A 22059-nucleotide genomic window follows, 5' to 3' on the forward strand; every position below is an offset into this window, starting at 1 on the left:
GTTCTACACCAGCTGCAGGGATGTGTTCCTGGAACTAAATCTGGACTCAGTCAGGAGGCGATGCTGAATGGAGGTTAAGGTACTTTTAGGAGTCTGGGGCAGTGAGGTTGGTCGTGACTGGTCGAGCAGATGTGACATCACATCACAACAAGGACGACTCCGACAAACAAAAGTAACCCCTTTTTCATCTGCAGGACAACCGGTCCTTAAAAAAGGACCAAGTGGAGACATTTGTTGGACAAACCAACATGTTGAAGATTTCCAACACAACATTTTGTCCATATAGTTCTATCAGTGATAATAACAACGCTGTACTCACACAAAAAACTGAGAAAGAAACAAACAAACTGCCGACTGAAGATTCTGGGTGTTTTGAATGTCTAGTTGTTATATTTCAGTTTTTTTTTTTTATTTCAATAAATATGCAAGTAATTCTTAAAGTTTTTGCTTTATTATTTGTAGTGTATTTTGATGGTACATTATGACTTAAAAGTATGTTTATGACACAGTGGCCGGGTTAGCGCAGTTGGTCCAGCAGGCGCACGTATATAGAGGTATGCTCCATGATGCAGCGGCTGTGGGTTCGACCCCGACCTGCGGCCCTTTGCTGCATGTCATTCCCCACTCTCTCTCCCTTTTCACGTCTTCATATGTCCTGTGGAAATAAAGGCCTAAAATGGCCAAAAAAAGTATGTTTATGACGCAACCAAGTGTGAAAAAGGTCTGAATAGTTTCAGGTCCTGACTGAGACCATTTTATGGACTCATTTTGGCCTTTTGGGGCGCTTAACTCAGACTCCTTGTACTAGTTTTGATCTCATGAGATTGACTGGGACTAGTCTTGGGTCTAGTCCACAGGTACGCCGGTATTTAGCCTGTGCGGTTATGTCCTTTGATGATGCGTCGTAAATGAGGCAGACGGAGCCAAAATAGTGCCGGTTCTAACAGGATTTTATTTTGTTTGCACATAAATGTGTTTGTCTTCCACTATATTGAGGAACAGAGTCAGAATGTTAGGAGCGATCGATGCTGCTCTTGGTTTGGCATACTTTTGACAGCGCTTCAATTGTGGTTTTTGCGTTTTCATGTGGACAGAGATTTTTTTTTTTTTTTAAACAGCACTTGTGTGGACAGGATTCTTTTTTTTTAGAGCAAATATAAGCCATGTACGTGTAGACTAGGCCTTGGTCTTGTGGGTTTTATATATCTATATATAAAAAAACAAGAAAAAAAAAAACAGCCGCAGTTTGTATTTCTGAAGAAATTTCTCTCAAGTTAAATCAGCTGTTTGTTGCAAATATTCAGTTTGAAAAGATATAAAAATGAGAATGATAAATCATGAATGAAGTCTGATAAATAATTCGATCATCAGAATTATTGGCACTTCATTTTGTGTCCATCACTGGACTGTTACTCTCCACTTCCATCAGTCCAATCAGACGGCAGAACATGTAATTCAGACATTAACGGAGATATTAGCTGATGAAATATTAAACAGAGGGTGAAATATTAATGCTGGTAAAAGGCAGCCTTTACACATCAGAGTGACCAGAAAACTCTGAATATTTCCTTAAGTGCTGCAGACAGCAGCTGCTTTCACAGAAACACTGAAAATAGGCTTTTATTTCTTCAACCGAAAACCTCAACTTCAAAACCTTTCCCTTTAGTTTAACATCTTTATATTTAGGTTTATTTACTTTATTTTAGATGTTTTTTTGGCATGCATGACTCCATCTCGTGGAAATCTTCCACAGACGTTCCACTTGAGCCAAAGCGTTAAGTTGTTTGTGTGGACGTCCTCCACGAACACTCATTGACACTGTGATGTTACATATATACACACACATAGGCTACGTTTAAACTGCAGGCAAAAGTGGCCCAAATCAGATTTTTTTGGGGGGTCAAGTGAACAGGTCAGACTTCTTCAGAAGTAGTGTGAACACTCAAATCTTGCCCAGATCTGATTTTTTAAAATCAGATTCCACATGTGGTCCTGAATCAGACCCAGGTCAGATTTATTTTTTAACAGGGCCGCAGTGTGAAAAACCGAGGCGGATTTTAACTTTTACGTCAATCTACATCGACATTTGTCACAATTATGCGCCGGTGGGAGTTAGTCCTAGACACAGACCGTAAAACTAAAAACTTGACCAGAACTAGAACAGACCTCTGTAGGGAATTTGCAGCCATAACCCCGCAAAAGGCCAAAATAGCCAATATGGCTCTCTTTCTCTTCATTCTTCTCCTCCTCAGCACCTGCTCATTAATGTTTCGGCTGCCATTACACAAACATTTTGAAATAACTAACTGCGTCTGATGTCATTGTTCTTTTGTTCTTGGGTCAGTTAAAAACTGCAAACAGTTCACACTGGAATCCGATATAGGCCACATTTTAATGTGAACAGCCCAAAAAAATTAAATCGGATCGGAGCAAAAAATCCGAATTAAGCATTAAGATTTGCAGTGTGAACGTAGCCATACTGTAAATATACAGTGTGAAGCTGTGAGGCTGAAATTAACATCACAGCTCCGTGAAAGCAGGCGGACGAAGATTTCTGCTGCAAGATACACCTTCTAACAACGCTAAAATCTGGATGTAATAAAGTCGACTATCTTTACTATCTTACCTGCCGTACTGAGCTGTAGCAATACTGCAGTATTACTGTAGTTTTCCTGCAGTATTCAGCAGAATGAAGTGAAACACGTGCTGGGAAACAGTTGAGAATCCTAAAAAGTTCAGTTCAGGCGCTGTCAGTGGGTTCCACCCTCAAAGAGCAAAAATTACATTTTATTTTCCAACAAAGAAAAATAAATCTTCATCAAACAGTAGAAATATTCATATTTAAAGAAGACACAAACGTCCTGTTCACATTATCCTGAATCTGTGAAGACTTCAACAATAAAAACACGTCCGGTCTTGAGTTTGTGCTGAAACACCAGGTTGTTAAAGGCATCAGATTCCATCTTGAAACCAAATCTAGCCTTTAAAAAAGATGGAAAGGTAAAGCAACTGTTGAGGCAGAGGGGAGCCTGGGTTCATTCCAGTACAACATTTTAAAGATGTCTTACAGAGAAGAGTCATGTAGGAAAAACTGTATTCTGAGAATGTTTCCTGTCAAATTCAGAAAACTTTATATCAGTGTGTAAATGTGTATTCAGACAAGAAGAGTGAAGCATTGTTCACTGGATTTGAACCCACTGTACCGACGTTAGCTGGAAGCTAACATGCAACAGACGCGGACTCCTGTTTTTACATGAAGACTTCAGCATAACCGCCAATGTTTCACTCAAATTTCGACATTTACTAATCACGTCTTTCAGTTGACTTTGTGTGCAATCTAAATGTCATCGATCTGTCTGAACACAGTCAGACGTCTCCTGGACTTCAGGTCTGCGTCTGCACTCTGATCCAGATTCATTATCTAAAGAACTAAAAATCTGACGTGTGTCTGTAACAGCGAGTCAGTCAGCTGTTTGCAGGTCGTCACCTTCGCTCATAGGCCCTCCAGCAGCTGCACCTCCTCATTACTCCTCCTCCTCTTCCTCCTCTCCTGACTGACCAAATGTGGTCGTCGTCTTCTTCTTCTTCTTCTTGGTCTTGGCCTCTGCTCCCTCCAACCCGCTAGAGAACTCGGAGCAGAGCAGGCTGACCTCCCTCTGACCGCGAGAGAACCTGAGGACGTTTAAATCAAATGTTAAAGTTTAGTCTGCTTCATGTCCACTTTGTGATCAAAACCAAACAAAAAAGGTACAATAGTGTTAGAAAATATCTGCTTCTTTAATAAAAAAAAAAGTCCGTGAAACATACACACGGAAGAAGTCAACTATGAAATATAAAGAAGTCCTCCAGAGGCCAGCCTCTGTTTCACCTCCTCAGCATCCATTATCGAAACGCATCACCTGACCGCTCATTTATCGCGCAACCCCGAGCCCGGCCCGAGCCCAGCCCGAGCCCGGCCCGAGCCCAGCCCGAGCCCGGCCCGAGCCCGTGTAAAATGACAGAAATTAAGATGGGTCCCGTCGGGTTCGGGCAAAGATCTTCAGCTCTACTCAGTATTAACTAAATCTAATAATGTCAGATAGAATCAGATAGCAGTCACAGACAGAAAGACATTTTACTGCACTACGTGTACTTTTACTACACTACGTTACTACGTACCGACATTAAAAATCACAGGGGGAAAAAAACAACACAATAAAGTCTGAAGTCCTGAATATTCATTTCTATTGTGGTCTTTTAGTAAAACAACAAGTACAGACAATACAATCAACAGAAAATAGAAGCTATGTCCACATGCTTTTTGCTTTCTTGGTCATAAAAAGTAAATAAATTGAAATTGAAACTGCTACATGGTACTTCGTAACCATTTCTTTAAGACCACTTTAAACGTGCTCAGTGACACACTCAGTTTCCGATTTGTGGGCAGGTTATTCCACTGTACTGCTGCACTGTAGACAGATGTGGTTTTTCCCATTTGACTACAGTCTTTTTACACTGTAGTATTAATACTTTTGCTTCAGTAAACTACTTTTTCCACTGCTCACAAATACAGTGTTGGTTTAAACCTTGTGTTGACTTCGGGTCACACTGACCAGTTTTAAATTTTTGTTTTTTTATCAGAAAACATGGGACGTAGAAATAAGCGCTGGAAATGTGTAGAAGAAAAATGTAACAATTTAAAAAAAATTTGAAAAAAAAAAAAAAAATTGTTTTTTTCAAGGTTGACGGGAAGACAAGGGTTAAGTCTTCATGAGATGTATGATCATGAGGATCACCTGAACGCACTATTACACAACTGGCCAGCACCCTTAGGATTGAGACACACACACCTGTAATTACAATATGTCTCTACTGACCACTAAGAGAGTGTGTGTGTGTTGTTGTTAACAGCTGCTCCTCACTGCGGGCTTGTCTGGACACGGTCTGACCACACACACACACACACACACACACACACACACACACACACACACACACACACACACACACACACACACACACACACACACACACACACACACACACACACACACACACACACACACACACACAGAAGGGAGCAGCAGCTTTAATTATGTATAGGAGTGTGTGTTTAATGTGTGTGTTTTACTGTCTGTCAGCTCAGCAGGGGTTGTGTGTTAATGAGCAGACAGACAGACGTGTCAGACACACACACACACACACACACACACACACACACACACAAACACAAACACACACACTTTTACCTCTTTCCTCCTGCCTTCTGGCTGCTGGTCCCCTTGTTCTGGTTCTGGTTCTTGTTCTTGTTGTGGGTCTTGGCCCCGGGGCCCGGGGCAGCGTTCAGGCCCTGCGGAGCGTCTCTGAGGCCAAAGCTCTTGGCGGTGTGTCCCAAGTGGAGGGAGCGGATGTGGAAGATGTGTTTGAGGTGGGCAGGGTATGTGGTGTACGCCCGCAGGAAGGACTGCAGCGCTGATGACATCAGAGGGACACATGTCAACAAAGGATCTGTGTAGATAAGTAAACAAACAAACAAACACTGAAGGTAACATACCTTTCTTAGCGTTCTGCACTGACTGAGCGTCTGAGTGAACAAAGTTCTCAAACTCTGTCTGCAGCACCGTCGCTCTCTCTCTGGTCTCCTGCTCCAGGGCTTTAGACGAACTCTGACAGACAGACAGACAGACAGACAGACAGACAGACAGACAGACAGAGTGTTCTGCTGTTATTCACCACAAACAACTTTATATGAACTGTAAACACAAACCGTCAAATCACCCTTCGGTGTAACCAGTAACACCTGCAACATCAGGGACCCAAAGGCGTTGGGATCATTGTGAGTCAGTCAATATATGCAGAATTAATAAAATACCACTAGCTAATTACTATTATTACAAATAAAATATACAGTTAGACATGAAGGCCACAGATAACAGGTTGATCCATCCCTGAGAGAAGGACCACCAGGTGAATGCTGAGGAGTGAAACATATAATCTCCTTGATTTTAGGATAATCAAAATAAATCTGTATTTTGATCGGATTTGATTTACAGTTGATATTGTGCTAAAAACACATTGGAAGTAAACATTGGACAGAAAGTCATAATTATCTATTCTAAGTATCACGTCCATAGATATAGAACAATAGATATGACATGACGTCATAACTAATAGTATAACCATAGACAGTATATAATGGACCAATAGACCCCGTTGCTCTGGACGGAGACCAGTGAAGGCTATTAGAAGCACTTTTCCGGTGATGGCCAGCTTTACTGTGCAGCCTCCAACTGAGAGAATGTGACGTGAGCAATGTGTCTGAAAGTTGGAAGTCTTCTGGTAGCTGTGCCAAGAGAAATCTCAATCATTCCCAATCTTACAGATACGGAGACTGTAGGTGTATGTAAGGAGATAACATGGGCACAGGCTAATTATTGATCACTAACATGCTAGTTAACATTAGTAATTAAACCTAAACATCTCATGTAAGTCGAAACTGCCTGCGAGCTTCTCCTGTACTATACGGTAATTCCTCTACTATGCGACAGTAAGTCACTTCGTTATGACACAATCGTTAGCCTATTTTTACAAAAACGTCTGCTACGAAGCCATAACGTCAGGTACAAGGTAATGGAGCCTTTTATACATTGTCGTGTTTCTTTGGAACTAAACAACAGACAAATAGAGTCTTTAAACGCTTCAGATGTAAAGTTATTCGCAGTCAAGTGACGTAAAAAAAAAATGGCGGTCAGCGGAATGCTAACAGGAGGTGATGGCCAGTTAGCAACAAAATGGCGCCATGATGGCTCGAGTTCTGAAGCGAAGCTTACCCCCTTGGGTATAACTGTCCGCCATCTTACTAGGGTACTGTTTACAATTGTCACCTATGGTGGCCAGTATGGTTGTCAGCTGTGCAGCACCTAACTGCTTTACCAGAAGGACCAAAGAGACCTAGGAGGCTGCCATCACTTTCCACATGTCAGTAGGAGTAGATAGAGTATTTTTTCTTCTTTTTTAAACTTTAAATACAGAAAAGTTGGTGAACTAGCTAGCTAGCTACGTTACCTAGCAACTGTTAACGGACCGGTTGAGATGTCAGTTATTGGTGATTGCTAGCTATCGCTAGCTCTTAACAGCATTTATGAACAGCAAATATTGTTTCAGTTGATTCATTTTTGACCTCAAATAAGACACTTAGTAACGTTAACGTTATAACAGTTTTTTTTAACACGTCATTAATATTACCCCTACATTGACTGCTATGCAGCTGATTTCACTCAATCTGTGTTTTCAGTTAAATTAAAGTTAACGACAAGTACTCTTCTTTACTCCTAAATGTCATTTTATAATATCTCAAGACAACTCTTGAACGGTACGTTAAAATGTAACGTTACACACAGAGTAAAGTTATGTTACACAAATCAACATTAGCCACATCCAGCAACACGGAGCCCTAACCGACCAGCCACACTTAACGTTACATTTTCACCAGCTAACGTTAGCTCCCCAAACATTAGCCATGTTTAATCCTGTCAGTCATCATATATTTACATCTATTGTTGTCAGCTTACCTCATGCTTTTACACGATTTTCCTTTCAGTAAAGCAAATTAAAATGTAATAATCCATATGTCTTGATGAGGTAAAATAACGTAAATACAGAAAGGATTCCTACTTCAGTAGCAAATTCTCCGCATTACTATCGTAACGTTAGCGCACTGAAAATCAAAGACAATTGCGAAAAGTCCATCAGCAGTTCTGGTGAAGTCATTATAGTCTTTATCAACAAAAACTCATTGAAGCTAGCAAGGCTCTCCAACTACTCTGCTCATCGTCTTAACCAGGGGTGGCCAACCAGTTCAGCATTAAGAGCCACAGAAAAACACGCACCATAGCAAAAAGCCACATGCAGGTCCACATTACAACAGGTTTTTTTTTCTTACTTAGATTGTCTCAGTGGGAAACCTGACAGTCTTTGTTATCCACAATCCTTTTTAGGTCTTGATGTAAGTTGTGGCCACTCAAAGCGACTTCGACTTTTCACTCACTTGTCACTAGAGGGGCTTTCAAACAATCTGATTCAGCCGTGAAAGGGTTAATGAGGAAGGTGATCTTTCCTCAAGTTGCAGGATCTGTCCATAAAAAACTATTTTAAAATAATTGGCAAATGTATTGGCAGATGCATTCAAATGCTTCTTTTTTAACTTATGTGAAATGTTTCAAAAAGTAAATAAAAATCCACCAATAACACAGCCCCCAGCCACACTGTAAGAGCCTCAAAGGAGCAGGCAAAGAGCCGCATATGGCTCAAGAGCCACAGGTTCGCCACCCCTGGTCTAAACAAACTCCATGCCGGCCGGTTGACAGTAAGAAAACAAGCGCTAAACAGGAAGTAGCGGGGTTGATGGGAAATGTGGTCTTATAGTTGAGATAAAATCTACAAACATAAATAAATGTATTAATAAATTACAGTTGGATGTTTCTCTCGTATGTCTTATCGTAACTACCGCTCTATAGACCATAATACTGAATCTATTGAGGATTTCTACATTAAAAAATATTGTTTAATGTATATTAGCCTTTCAGAATACCAAAGATTGAAAAAATAAAATTATTACCTGCAATATAAATGCAAAATTATGAGATTAGCTTTATAATTGAACAAATTACTTGTTTTCTTGGAGCTATAGCAATCAAAATTCCACCCAAATCTGTATTTTTTTGTTTCTTTCTAGAAAGGCACAGTTGTCTTACAGTCATTACTTTGGATTATAAAGACAACATGAGCCTCTTTCCCCATTGATTCCAATGGAAGCAATTCTAAAACTTAACCCTGGTAAGATGGCCGCCAAGTGGTTCCATCCTGGAGTGGCAAGTCAGAATTACATGTCATATCTATTGTTCTATATCTATGATCACGTCTCTATCAAAGTAAGGCGTGCACATTACACTTACTTTACAACACTGACTTACATCTTTGATTATTATGGAAAGTCCCATTAGCATTTTCATCATAATGTAATTTGATGGATTGATATAAATCTGAGAATTATCACCCACACATATGGGACATTATTAGTTTAATGGAAAGTCTTATATTTGTGATTTCATTCAATTTTTAATTATTATGATAAATATTATTATTCAGTTATAATTTTGAAATGTTCCTGACGTTTCAGGATTTTGCACAACAAATTGCAGCTTTCCATTAATAATCAAAATCGAAATGTGATCAATGAATTATTGGCATGATCCGGTTCAAATGGAGCTCCAGTCCTTTGATACCGAGATATGATCAAAGAAAAGATCCACAAACATTGTTCGGCCTCAGAACCAGAGCGAGATCAAAATCCACTGAGCACTGAACCCTTCGGCTGCTCCATCCTGTGAAACTGTGAGTAGGTTTCAGCCTTCATGTTCAACAGATGGATAATATTTAAATAAAAAGGTGTTAATGTCAGAGTGACAGAATCAGAGACTTCCTGTCTCAACCTGCTGCAAGACCCATCAGGTCTCCGCTTCAATAACAACTGTCTAAACGGATCCTTCACAAACTCGTCCCCCCTGCTGCTTTTACTGTCACTGAAGTCTTTCTACTCAGAGTCTTTGTTCTGGTGCTCCTCAGCCTGACACTGTCACGTTTGGGTCTTTAAAAAGAAAAAGAAACAAGTGTTTAAAAAAAGGATTCTTATCACCATCAGAGAAACAGCAGGTGGTTTTAGCTGCCTGTTGGTTCAGACCATCAGATTCATGGTGAATCCACTGCAGTCCTCTAGAAAACTTGGGCCCACTGCAGAGACCCCTAGAACTCCACTCCAAAACCCTGAGGGACCCCCCAGGAACCCAGGAGACTCCGAAGACAGCTGGCAGGCCCTTTAAACCAACTTGAAAGCTCACTGAACACCCAGATGAACCTTTAACTCTCTCAGAGATCCCCGTGCCCCATTCAAATGCCCTTAGAAAACCCAAGTATCCCTGGATCCCTCTTAAAGACTCCTGGAACACACTTAAAATGCCCTGAAAATGCCCCGATGGACACTTGGAACCAATTCAAAGATCCATGTACAGGATGGACTCAGGAAACCCCATTAGAGGTTCCCGAAATCCCATGAACACCTTTACCTCAACCACCCCTGGAATCTTCTTACAGTCCTGAAACACTGACACTCAATCAGAAACCCGTTATACCCCGTCAAACACTGGGATACCCTGAAGGAACCTTGGAATTAGAGCTGGGCAATATATCGATATTATATCGATATTGTGATATGAGACTAAATATCGTCTTAGATTTTGGATATCGTAATATCGCAATATGACACAAGTGTTGTCTTTTCCTGGTTTTAAAGGCTGCATTACAGTAAAGTGATGTCATTTTCTGAACTTACCAGACTGCTGTAACGGTTCTATTATTTGCCTTTACCCACTTAGTCATTATGTCCACATTACTGATGATAATTTATCAAAAATCTCCCTGTGTAAATATTTTGTGAAAGCACCAATAGTCAACACTACAATATCGTTGCGGTATCGATTTTGAGGTATTTGGTCAAAAATATCGTCATATTTGATTTTCTCCATATTGCCCAGCCCTACTTGGAATCCAAACAAAAACAACCCCCCCCTAAAACTCCTTCAGAGTGGAACCTTAAAGATGCAAAAACTGTTTAAAACTCTGGATACCCTCTGAAAGACCACTAAAACGCAATCAAAAAAGGTACCTAGAACCACACGAGGGACCAATGAAACATCCCAAAGATCTGTGAAACCCTTTTTGAAGAGCCCTGCAATCACCTTGCAGACCCTTGTACCCTCTCACAGACTGCAGGAACCTGCAAAAGATCCACGCTGTAATCACCTGGAGTTGCTTAACCACCTCACCTTAATCACCTCTGCAAACATCTCCGAACCTTTATATCTCTGGAGCTCCATCTGAAAGGTCAAAGGTGTTTTACCTTGCTGTAATATTTGCCCCGCCCCTTGTAGGTGTCATCCATCATCAGACTGGACAGGATGTCCAGCAGCTTCAGCTCTGATAGGCTGAAACACAACAAGACCCGCCCCCGCAGTCAAAACCAGGAGGTGGACCAACAGAAAGTAACGGACTAGTGCCATCAGTAGTACTATCGCTATGGTACTGCACAGTGCTGTGATGGTACTGAGATAGTACTACAACAGACCTGATGTGGTGATTGGCCAGTTCGGTGATGAAGGCGGTCTCAGCAGGAGTGAGGAAGAGGAGGCTGCTACCTCTTCCTCCGATACGGGCCGTCCGACCGACACGATGAACGTACTCTGCTGCTGCCGTCGGAGGAGTGTACTGTAAACATAAACTGATGTTATCAAGTATCATACAGCAATGTTTTGGTGAGAAGGCATGTGGAGAACGGAGAGTCAGATCCATGGAAAAGTCTCGGAACTTGCTTGTCACAAAATCAGCTTAAAGCCTTATTTCTTAAAAATATTTACATATCCGTTCGTAGGGAGAATATATCTACTTCTTTCCACAGTCATGTTTCAGTTTTCTACCTTATAGTGCACCAACATTTTTTTTCTGACATTAACAAATATTGCATACGTTCACCTCTTCAGGCCTCTAAAAACCTTTTTATACAACAACCTGAGAAAGAAAAATCACTTTTTGTTTGAACTGAATGTCCACACTGCTGAGATGAGTCAGATTTAGAATAGTTACCTGAATGATCCAGGTGACCTGTGGAAGGTCCAGACCTCTGGCTGCGACGTCCTGAAACACACATTTTACATTTGTTTGACTAAATAATAAATATAACGTACAGTGTAACATGTGTTGTATATGGTGCATAATGAATACAAGATAGAGGAGTGAGAACACAGACATGATGATGAAGAGAAACACTGACCGTACACAGCAGGACTCCAGAATTAGACACGGAAAACTGCTGGAAGACCTCCGAGCGCTCCTGTTGGAGAAAACAAACACACCCACACTGACTGAAGCTCCGATACCCAGGGGATCACAAAAACACCGAAGAGCAGAGAAATGTTGGTGGCTGGCTTACTTCCTGCTTCATGTTGCCATGGAGACGCAGAAAGCAGAGCTTAGGCTTCTGACCGGTGGAGGGCCCAGAGAGGACAGAGGTGAAGAGGGAGTGCAGGAACTCGACGGCCTCGCAGCTCGAGAAGAAGACGATAAGTTTGTTGTTCTGAGAAAACTGAACAACCACACACGTCATCATGGTGACCGTTAACTGATGATCTGCTGTCGACCAATTACGTCGCTGCAACTGAAAGCCAGCTGAGCAAGATGCCTGATCTAAACGATTTGTTGAAAACTAGACTGCAATACATTTATATTGTTTACCTTGCATTTGTCCAGTATGAAAGCAGCCAGACAGACCAGTCTGATCTTACTGGGAACCACTACCACATATTGCTTCAAAGCCTCTGGCAAAGCAAAGCTCTCCGATTGGCTGGCTGTGCTGGGGTCAGAGGTCACAGCAGAGCTGGTGGTGATGAGGTCAGAGGAGGCGGAGCCAGACACGTGGATGTTGACTGGGTCCTGAAGACAAACGTCTACTAACCGAGTTACACCTGAAACGCAGTAGGATGTTGAGACACTTTAAAACACTCAGAGACAGACTGAAAACTCTCCATCCTTTAACTCTTTATACTGTAACTCAGTAAAAATTTAACAGACAGACATAAAACATATTGATATCATTCAGTGTGACTTACACTTTCTGAGGGTATCAGAATAAACATCCATAAATCCACTTAGAAATCATAGAGAAAAAGACACTGCAGAACCTGCCTGAGATTTATCACAGTGTACAGCATAGTTTTGCTAACCTGACTCTGCCAGATGGATTGCTTCGCATTTGCTCGGCATATCCATCTGGGAACTTTCCGTTGGAGAACTTTTGGGAAGGGGCGGAAATACTTGTTAACTGATTGGATGAACCATCTGTCTATCACCTATGTTGGTGATAGACGGGCCAAATCAACCAATCAGATCCATGAAGCGTATGAAAATACAACTACAAGCCTGCCCCTGCTGCTGCAGGCAAAGCATAGCTCGTTAGCTCAGCATGCAAGCAACACGTCGGTAAAGGATATTTGCCGTTTGTGTAACGAGAATTTAGGAATAAAAGGCACCATTTCAGGTTCCCGGACCATATTCCAAAAGAAGGATCCAAGAGAAAAAAAAGCATTAGCGAGTGGCTAACAGAATTAGGGCTACCCAGAGTGATAGATATCTCTATGGCTCTGGGGCTACCGCTGTCTGAAAATACTGGTTAGCTGATTGGATAAACCATCTGTCTATCACCACCTAACCAACCTCAAAACCAACGCTGATTGGCCCGGTCGTTTGGCTAACGGCTCCAAATTTTCTCTATCTCAAGATGCCAGACTGATCTGCAAGTAGAAAACTGGAGCTCGCGAGATCAGGACGGTCTCACGAGGCTATAGTTTTGCGGGGCTGCCATTTTTTGGGGTTGAGTGAATAAATACACTGCTGTTGCTATCGACTGTCGCATGGCCTTTTTGAAATGGCGCGTTTGTGCAGGATGTCATGTCTTACGCTAGTTACCAATCAGTGGTCTGTAGTGTTTTAACTCCACCTTCTGGTATCGTTCTGCTTGGTAGTAAAAAATACAATTTGACTAAATGTAAACAAATATAGACTGAAAATAAAAATGGTGCTCAATGTGCTCAAGTTTTGTTTGTTTTTTTTCCCCCGGTTTTCTCTTTGTCCATTTGAAAACCCTTACTGTAAACAATACTGTAAAGTATAGGAGTATAAAGTATATGAAGTAAAGTGACCAACAAGGATAAAAAAAATCAGAATAAAATATTGTAAAAATTGTAATAATAAAAACACAATAAATAAAGAAAACAGAAAATAAGACAGACCACTTTGTACAGCAGGAATGAGCTCACAGAACACCGTGTATTTACCATGTGTTAATGTAGCAGACAGCAGGACGTTCTGTCTGCTTGGTCCTGTAGAGTTTAGACTGTTTAATATGATGGTCAGATCCTTCTCAAAACCCAGGTCCAATGTCCTAAACACACACACACACACACACACACACACACACACACACACACACACACACACACACACACACACACACACACACACACACACACACACACACACACACACACACACACACACACACACACACACACACACACACACACACACACACACACACACACACACACACACAGTGGATGAAGGTCTGAAGATTAAACATTGTTAATAAACTAAGTATAGATCATCAACAATTAATGAGAAATCATTGTGTTTCCAAACGCTTAGACCTTGTAAAAGTTGTCTCGTCATGTTTTGAAAGCACTGAGGGAGTGGCAAAACCACAATGTCCACTTTTAACATTTCTAAAAACATACAACATGTACTTTAAGTTATTGGAGTTTTGATGGAGCTAACAGTTTCCCGTTGCTCTCAGAAAATATGTAACTTCATACCTGAAAGAAAAGAACTGATGTGGGGTTCCTCAAGGATCAATTATTGGTCCTTTTCAGTTTAATCTCAACATTCTTTAACCCGCTCAAATCATGAAAAACAACATCTGTTTTCCATAACGATGCAGAGGACATTTAAACTGACACATCTGTGATATTTTAGTCTGCTTCATTCTGTTTAAAAAAATGTATTTGACTAAGAACACACACTTTAATGTTAAAGAAAACACTTTGCAGTTATAAACTTGTGAGTTACCGGTCGGCCTCGTCCAGGATCAGCCAGCGAACAGCACTGAAGGCGATGCTCAGTGTGTTTTTGATGTGATCCACGAGACGTCCAGGAGTTGACACCAGGATGTTGATTCCTTTACGAAGCCTGAAGAGAGACGTCAGTCAGTCAGTCCAGGTTTTTTCACAACCTCTTCCAGGACACTGGAAACTCATCAAGCACTCCGGTAACTTCTTAAGGGCCTCCAGAACTTCAGCAAGAAACTCTACAACTGGAACTTCCTCAAGACCCCTAATACTTCCTAAATTATTCCTGGAACCCTTATCGAGGCTAATCAGAACTTCCTTGAGGACTTCTTTAACCTTCTCAAGGTACCCACAGCATACTCAAGGATTCTTAAAACCTCCTCATGGACTTTTAGAATCACTGCAGCACTTCTGACAAAAAGAGCAGAAGGGGAAGGAGGAGAAAACAAGAAGAGGAGGAGGAGGTAAGTACAGGGATCAGTTGTGTACCTGGCCTTCTCCGATTTCCTCTTCTCTCCTCCCATCAGGACTCCTGGGACGATCCAGGTAAACGGCTACAGAGAAACAGAACACGTGAGTGAGCTGCTCTTACCAACAACTCTTCCTGCAGCTGCAGAGTTTGGGTTCATGCTCAGCTCTGATTGCTGCATTCAATTAAAGAGGAGGTGTTTAGGATCAGTCGATTAGGAGTAAAACATCCTGATAAGATCATCAAGTAAGAAGCAAGTTTTCATAGTCAGTGTTGATAATCATGAGCCAATAATATCAGATAAATGTGATCGGTTTGTGTTACCTTTAGAAGCTTCTGGAAGGTCTGAAACGTCTGCTGGGCGAGCTGATCGACAGACAGACAGAAAGTTGGAGACTTAGTAAATCATGTTTAAACAGGTGAAATGTCATCTTCAGTCACCCAAACAGTTTTCAACCTCAGATTTAGATTATTTCAATCAAAACTCAATCACTCAATCAAAACAATTACAAAAGACACAATTTGGTGAAGTCGCATGGGAATTTTTGTGTTCACCACCATTGCCATAAGTATTTAGGTTAGGACTCCTTCAATGTTTATTGTTCAGGAGGCTTTTTATCCGCAGAGGTGTCCCCCTCTCCAACACAAATGAACCAGCTAATTAAAACACTGAATAATGCAGTTTCATGTTAAAAATCTGTGTTTCTACAATGGCTGTTTAGGTCCATTGACGGAGGGGCTGCGAGTTGAGCTGCTGCTAAAATTTGCTCAGCTTGCTTTCCTGAAAAATATCCAAACCCACTGAGATCAGCGCACTGGCCCTTTAAGAGTGAGCTGAAATAGAGAACACAACAGGTGAGGACAGGTGATATGTCACACCTCTCTTGTTGGGACGATGATGACAGCCAGAGGACCGTCGGACCTGCTGACCTTCTGCTGGAGGCCCTGCAGACTCTGAACCACGGGGACGGCGTAGGACAGAGTCTTACCTGCAGAGACACGTAATACCACTAACATTTAAACCTTTCTGTCAGCACAGAACTGAACTGTGAACGTGCCATCAAAGATAATTTACATTAATGTAATAATGAGCAGGTTATCACCTTCAGATGTATTCACGTTGCTGTTGATTCATGTAAATATAAAAGATTTATAAAGAGTGCGTTTGACTCACCTGAACCCGTCTGAGATTGAACGACAGCGTCTCGTCCCGACAGGAGAACTGGGATAGTCCGTTTCTGAACACTGAACACACACACAGAAAAGATGGTTGATTCTTGGATGGTGGTTTGCATCCCATAATCAGTCTCTGTTACTCATGTTGTGGAGGTTTACCTCCCTTTTGGGGACAAAATACAACATCCCCACAACGTTAAGTAAAATCTATTTCAGGTTACGATTCGGTCGAACTGCCAAGCTGACACTAAACACAAAACACCCTCCATGCTGAGTTTGAGCTCCCCTACAGAGTGGTTATGGCTAGAAAGAACCTGTTGTCAAACTGTCGTGAGAGTTCCTTTGTGTTTACCTTCGGCAGGCAGCCTCGCAGTGATATCGTTGCTCAAACATTAGTGGGCAATGGAAAATGATGGCGAGTAGATAAGCTATATAATAATTAGGTCAATTGATGAGGATTATCGAACAAATATGCTCAGTGAGTGTGACTGTTAAAATAGGACGTGTGTGTGTGTGTGTACTGACCTGGTCACCGTGGAAACATTCAGGACTTTGTTCAGTGTCGCCACCTGGTGAACAGAAACCAGGCAATAAGAGCACAGAATGTACTATATTTTTATTTTCTATAACAAAGGGACATGAAAACATTACACATGTAAAACTAAATGATAATAATTATTTATTGTTATAGTTAAGTGGAGATGAAGGTGTGTGTGTGTGTGTGTGTGTGTGTGTGTGTGTGTGTGTGTGTGTGTGTGTGTGTTACCAGGTGTGGGTGCAGGTCCATGTCTGAAAATGAGTCACTGGTGAAAATCTTCTCTTTTAACTGGGAGACAACTGGTCTGAAAGAGGAAGGGAGGATGGAAAAAAAGGACAGTAGAAGGAAAGGAGGTAGAGATGGAGGAAGGGGTGAATGAAGGCAAAAACAAAGGATGGAGAGAAGAAAGAAAGCAAGGGAGGTAGGATAAACAAAGGAATGAAGGAAGGAAGAATGGGTGAAGGAGGAAGAAGAAAATAATGAATTAAGGAAGGAAGGACGGAATGAGGAAATGGAGGGGTAAAGGAAAGGTACAAAATAAGGAAGAACGGTAGAAGACGGGAAAAAGACAAATTAAATGAATGAATGGATGAATTAATGAATAAAGGAAAAGTTTATTGGTAACTGATTAAATATCTGATTGATTAATAACAATTCAGCCAATCAGAGGAGGAGCTGTGTACCTGTGGAACTCTGGGATCTCTGGGTTGTGTTTAAACAGAGAGGAAGTCTTGATGCTGCTCCTTCCTGTTTCCCTCACTGCATCCTTCTTCTTCTGTGGTGTCCTCCTGTCTGTCTGCACAGTGGGCAGAGACTGGAAGATATTATAATAAAAATAACAATGATAATAAATATGTGCAGAATCAAACATTTCTGTGGCAAATGAGGAAAACTCTGATTTACATGCACAAAATGTTACAGTTTGCCCTTCTTTTGAAAAAGACAATATTCCTGCTAAGCGGTTTACATGGCTAATGAAAATGAATAATCAACTAATATTCCCGTTTATTCACAAAAAAAGTGTTCCACCAGTGGCGGACCATGTTAACACAGCCTGCTTTTCTCATTCCTTCAACCACCTTCTTGAAATCAGAGTTGCAATATTTGCTTATATCCAAAAACCTGTTGATATCCAAGTCTCTCATAATGTTTAAAAGAAGGTGTGTTTTGCCTTCTTTTCTTTTGGCCATGCATCTCTACCCCAGTCTTGTAAACTGTTGGCCAGTTGGTTTGTGTACAACGCACGCAGAGTTGACCCTAAAAAGGCAAGATGCCGTGTGTCGAAACTGCGCAAAAAAACCTTGACTGAGACAGATATTCTGAAATGCGCTGAATACACGTGATCTATGAATGCTCCTTAAACATTGATTATATCGGCATATCACATGTCTTAATATGAAAAGACTACATTCCCAATAAGGCCTAATTCTGAATGTCCTAACAAAATATGGTGTTTACATGACCCGTATCAAATTCTGAATATTGTCATAGTCTGAAAAATAGCGTGCATGTAAACCTGGTCAGGGAGAAGACAACAACGTGTTGAGGTCTAATTTAAACTCTTTCAACAGGTGCTCAAAAAGGAACCTGATTGGTTTGACAGGCATGTGTACCTGTGTGTCTGCAGGAGGAGAAGCTTCAGTCTGCAACTCCTCCTCCTCCTCCTCCTCTTCTTCTTCTTCTTCTTCCTCTGCTTTCTTGTCCAGTCTCCTCTGTTTGAAGGAGCCTCTCTTCTTCTTCTTCTCCTCCTCCTCCTCTGAGGAGTTGATCCTTCTCTTCTCGGCGTTGTGCTTCTTCTGGAGGTTGAACAGAAACAAACTCTGATCAGCTGAAACCTCTGAACAGTTTAACAAGAAACAATGGTGAAACCACAGTCAACTGTTGACACTCACTCTGGCCCATCTCTGCTGAGTAGTCAGAGGTTTTGACCGGGGGGATGAAGAGGGGGAGAAACTGCTGCAGATGTTCAGACACAGCTGGTCCTCTGCTGTTGTTGCTGATGACATCATCAGCACACCTGAGCCACAGAAAGACATAGACAGTATATAATGGACCAATAGACCCCGTTGCTCTGGACGGAGACCAGTGAAGGCTATTAGAAGCACTTTTCCGGTGATGGCCAGCTTTACTGCGCAGCCTCCAACTGAGAGAATGTGACGTGAGCAACGTGTCTGAAAGTTGGAAGTCTTCTGGTAGCTGTGCCAAGAGAAATCTCAATCATTCCCAATCTTACAGATTCGGAGAGTGTAGGTGTATGTAAGGAGATAACATGGGCACAGGCTAATTATTGATCACTAACATGCTAGTTAACATTTGTAATTAAACCTAAACAGCTCATGTAAGTCGAAACTGCCTGCGAGCTTCTCCTGTACTATACGGTAATTCCTCTACTATGCGACAGTAAGTCACTTGGTTATGACACAATCGTTAGCTTACTTTTACAAAAACGTCTGCTACGGAGCCATAACGTGAGGTACAAGGTAATGGAGCCTTTTATACATTGTCGTGTTTCTTTGGAACTAAACAACGGACAAATAGAGTCTTCAAACATTTCTGATGTAAAGTTATTCGCAGTCAAGTGACGTAAAAAAAAAAATGGCGGTCAGCGGAATGCTAACAGGAGGTGATGGCCAGTTAGCAACAAAATGGCGCCATAGATGGCTCGAGTTCTGAAGCGAAGCTTACCCCCTTGCAGAAAGACAGGTAAAAGCTGCACAAGCTCACACAGACACAGTCAGAGCACTTATTTAAATCTGATTAATGATTGGAAGGATTTCAGACTCATGCCAAACTTTAATCGAAAAACTGCAGAGTTACTTGTCAGCATGATATAAAACGCAGTTGTATATTTAGTAGGGGTGTACGATTCAGAAAATGTCACGATTCAATATCGATTTTTAGAGTGAAGAAACGATTCAAAAACAATTCTCGATTAAAAAAAACGATTCACATAATTTAAATTATTTTTGATTTGATTTTTGAATCGGTAGAGCTTGAATCGCAGATTGAAGATTGCACACCCTTAATACTTGGCATGTGTATGATCCAAAAAGCAGCTCTTCAACAGTTTCCCTGTCACTAGACAGATTATTAGATATTACCAACACCCGTATTAAGCTTTAAGATGCATTATTTTAGTGGAGAATAAAGATAATAACAGAATACCCAAATAGGAAACCTATAACAAAAAAAACGTTTGAATCATTTGACTTGTACCTAACTGAAGACGGACCCTTATCGATGTGTTTATGGTTTCATATATGTTATTATCTGTGTCTCACTGTCTGACAGGTAAGGACACATTTCTGAATGGAGCCCCATTCAGACATGTGTCTACACCTAGCCTGTTTAACATCGTTAGCGCTGACTTCATACACAGTCACGAAGCACAGGCAAACTAAATGTGCCGTAATAGGACTGATGATGTTAAAGTCTGTTAAAGCTATCCACAATAGCATGTGCTTTTAGCTACACACACTTACACACACATAAAAACACGTGTGTCTGTGTTTTAGTTGTAGCTCAGCAGCTAACGTTACCCTTATGCTACCAACAGATGCTTTCAGTTAGCCTGTAAACTTGAGTTTGTTTAGAAAAACAGAGAAACAGACAATTAGAACAATTAGAACGGCACGGACTCACCAGTAAAACAGAACCAAACTACCAACTACACGCGTGGGGATCTCTTCCTGGTACGTCACTGAAGCCCCGCCTCCTTCACAGCTGATTTTGTGGACATGCGCAGTGGCTTCACGTCTTATTTGGAAATTATTATTGAGCAAAACTTGAATATAAATATTAAAGTTATCACTTTAATAATACATTTATGAATGATTCCTTTTGAACAGGTCAACAACAACAACAACAACAACAAAAGCTTAGATTCAGTCAGTATAATGTACTGCAGCTAAGTCAACATAAATAAGTAGAGCAAACATTTGAACAGATTTAGTTTACTCTTTAACCTTTCCGTGTTCATTTACTGGAGCTCATTTTGAACTATTAACTAATGATTATTTTCATTATGGATTCATCTGCTGATAATTTTTTGTCCATTAATCAATTGATTATTTGGTTTGTATAAATAGTGAGAATGGCTTCACAATTACCCAGAGCCCAAAGGGACACATTCGTAATGTTGGTTTTGTCCAACCAACATTCCAAACCTCAACATAATTACTAATACATTAGGTATTAATAACATGATCAAAAGCTAAAGCAGCTAATATTGGTGTTTGAGAAGACCTGGTCTGAATATAGACCTGAGGATGTTAGACCTCCATGAGACATATTGACACACAGACCTACATAGTCCATCATCCATAGAGTGAGTTCCTGTGGGGGGTTTAATGCCTTGCTCAGAGGCTCCCCGGCAGGATGGTGTTTTCAATCTCTGCAGGAGACGAGGACAAAGTGTCCATCATCACATCAGCAGCCGTCACGTCCCATTTTCTTCCTGCTCTGCTTCCTGTTGACAACAGGAAGACTTAAAAATAGAGCTGTCAATCATGCAGCTAGCCCGGCACCGCTGGGACTCAAACCGACGCTCAGGAGGATTAATTATAGTCATTTACCAAAATCCTCACTTTGAAACGTCTGCGTGATTGAGCGAGCTGTGAAACCCAGTTTTCAATCATTGGCGGGATGAAGAGTTCTGAAGTAAACGAGATATTTTAACATGAAGGTTTGAAGTAAACGTCCTAAACTGTGATAACTGCTTTTAGATCAGAGGAGCTGCTGTCACACAAACCTTCTTAATAATCATATTATAATATAAATCTGAAAACACTGTCTGCCTATCTGTCCGTCTCCTCAGCTCAGCTTCAGCCTCTAAATTAAAGGATGATTTCAGTTCCACAGTTTTGCTTTTAGTTTTGTCCATTATTTCTATCAGGACTATTAACATTATATATTTTATTAACTTAATAAACAGAAACAGTAGCAGTCAGTTAGACTGCGATGATGATTTGAGTTTTAATAAGCAGTGACGTCCTTCTCCAGATATTTAAGATTGTCAACACAAAGGATTCATGTGTGTATTAACAATGAAAATATAAAACATACAACACTGAATAAACTAAAACAATTTATTATATTTAGTAATAGTAATAACTTGACAGTGTGAAAAAAAAGCTCAAAACATTCAAGTATCTCATCCTCTGAATTTG

The 22059-nt window shown here is 40.9% G+C and overlaps 1 protein-coding gene across 4 annotated transcripts; it reads right to left on the reverse strand.

Moving 5' to 3' along the window:
• Positions 1-633: 633 nt before the first annotated feature.
• On the reverse strand, positions 634-20617 carry ddx31 (DEAD (Asp-Glu-Ala-Asp) box polypeptide 31). Of its 4 annotated transcripts, XR_003692623.1 has the most exons (23): positions 20534-20617; positions 18784-18908; positions 18505-18687; positions 17575-17705; positions 17120-17195; positions 16879-16922; positions 16352-16422; positions 16057-16166; positions 15502-15543; positions 15198-15262; positions 14710-14829; positions 13920-14026; positions 12322-12551; positions 12020-12172; positions 11861-11920; positions 11674-11724; positions 11159-11298; positions 10934-11018; positions 5534-5645; positions 5229-5451; positions 3488-3672; positions 2627-2765; positions 634-671 (listed from the first exon to the last, which is right to left on the reverse strand). XR_003692623.1 is itself a non-coding variant. In XM_028578852.1 (22 exons), the coding sequence occupies exons 2-21, from the start codon at positions 18898-18900 to the stop codon at positions 3525-3527; spliced, it is 2268 nt and encodes a 755-aa protein (XP_028434653.1). In that variant the 5' UTR covers positions 18901-18908; positions 20534-20617; the 3' UTR covers positions 654-671; positions 3488-3524. The 4 variants fall into 4 exon arrangements, 3 of the variants coding, with proteins under 3 accessions (XP_028434653.1, XP_028434652.1, XP_028434651.1); XM_028578852.1 differs by lacking the exon at positions 2627-2765 and having other exon boundaries at positions 654-671; XM_028578851.1 differs by lacking the exon at positions 634-671 and having other exon boundaries at positions 2495-2765.
• Between the last annotated feature and the right edge of the window lie 1442 nt (positions 20618-22059).

Source organism: Perca flavescens, chromosome 5, assembly GCF_004354835.1.
Source record: "Perca flavescens isolate YP-PL-M2 chromosome 5, PFLA_1.0, whole genome shotgun sequence".
In the NCBI taxonomy this organism is placed as follows: Eukaryota; Metazoa; Chordata; class Actinopteri; order Perciformes; family Percidae; genus Perca; species Perca flavescens.

Bases quoted from the DNA above. Each gene is read 5' to 3' on its own strand.
- ddx31 (XM_028578852.1), bottom strand. From the start codon at position 18,900: ATGATGTCATCAGCAACAACAGCAGAGGACCAGCTGTGTCTGAACATC. The intron at 17,706-18,504 runs GTACACATGCCT...AATATCTTCCAG, and splicing joins CTCCTCCTGCAGACACACAG to TCTCTGCCCACTGTGCAGAC. The intron at 11,299-11,673 runs GTAACTATTCTA...TTATGTTTACAG, and splicing joins AGGTCACCTGGATCATTCAG to TACACTCCTCCGACGGCAGC.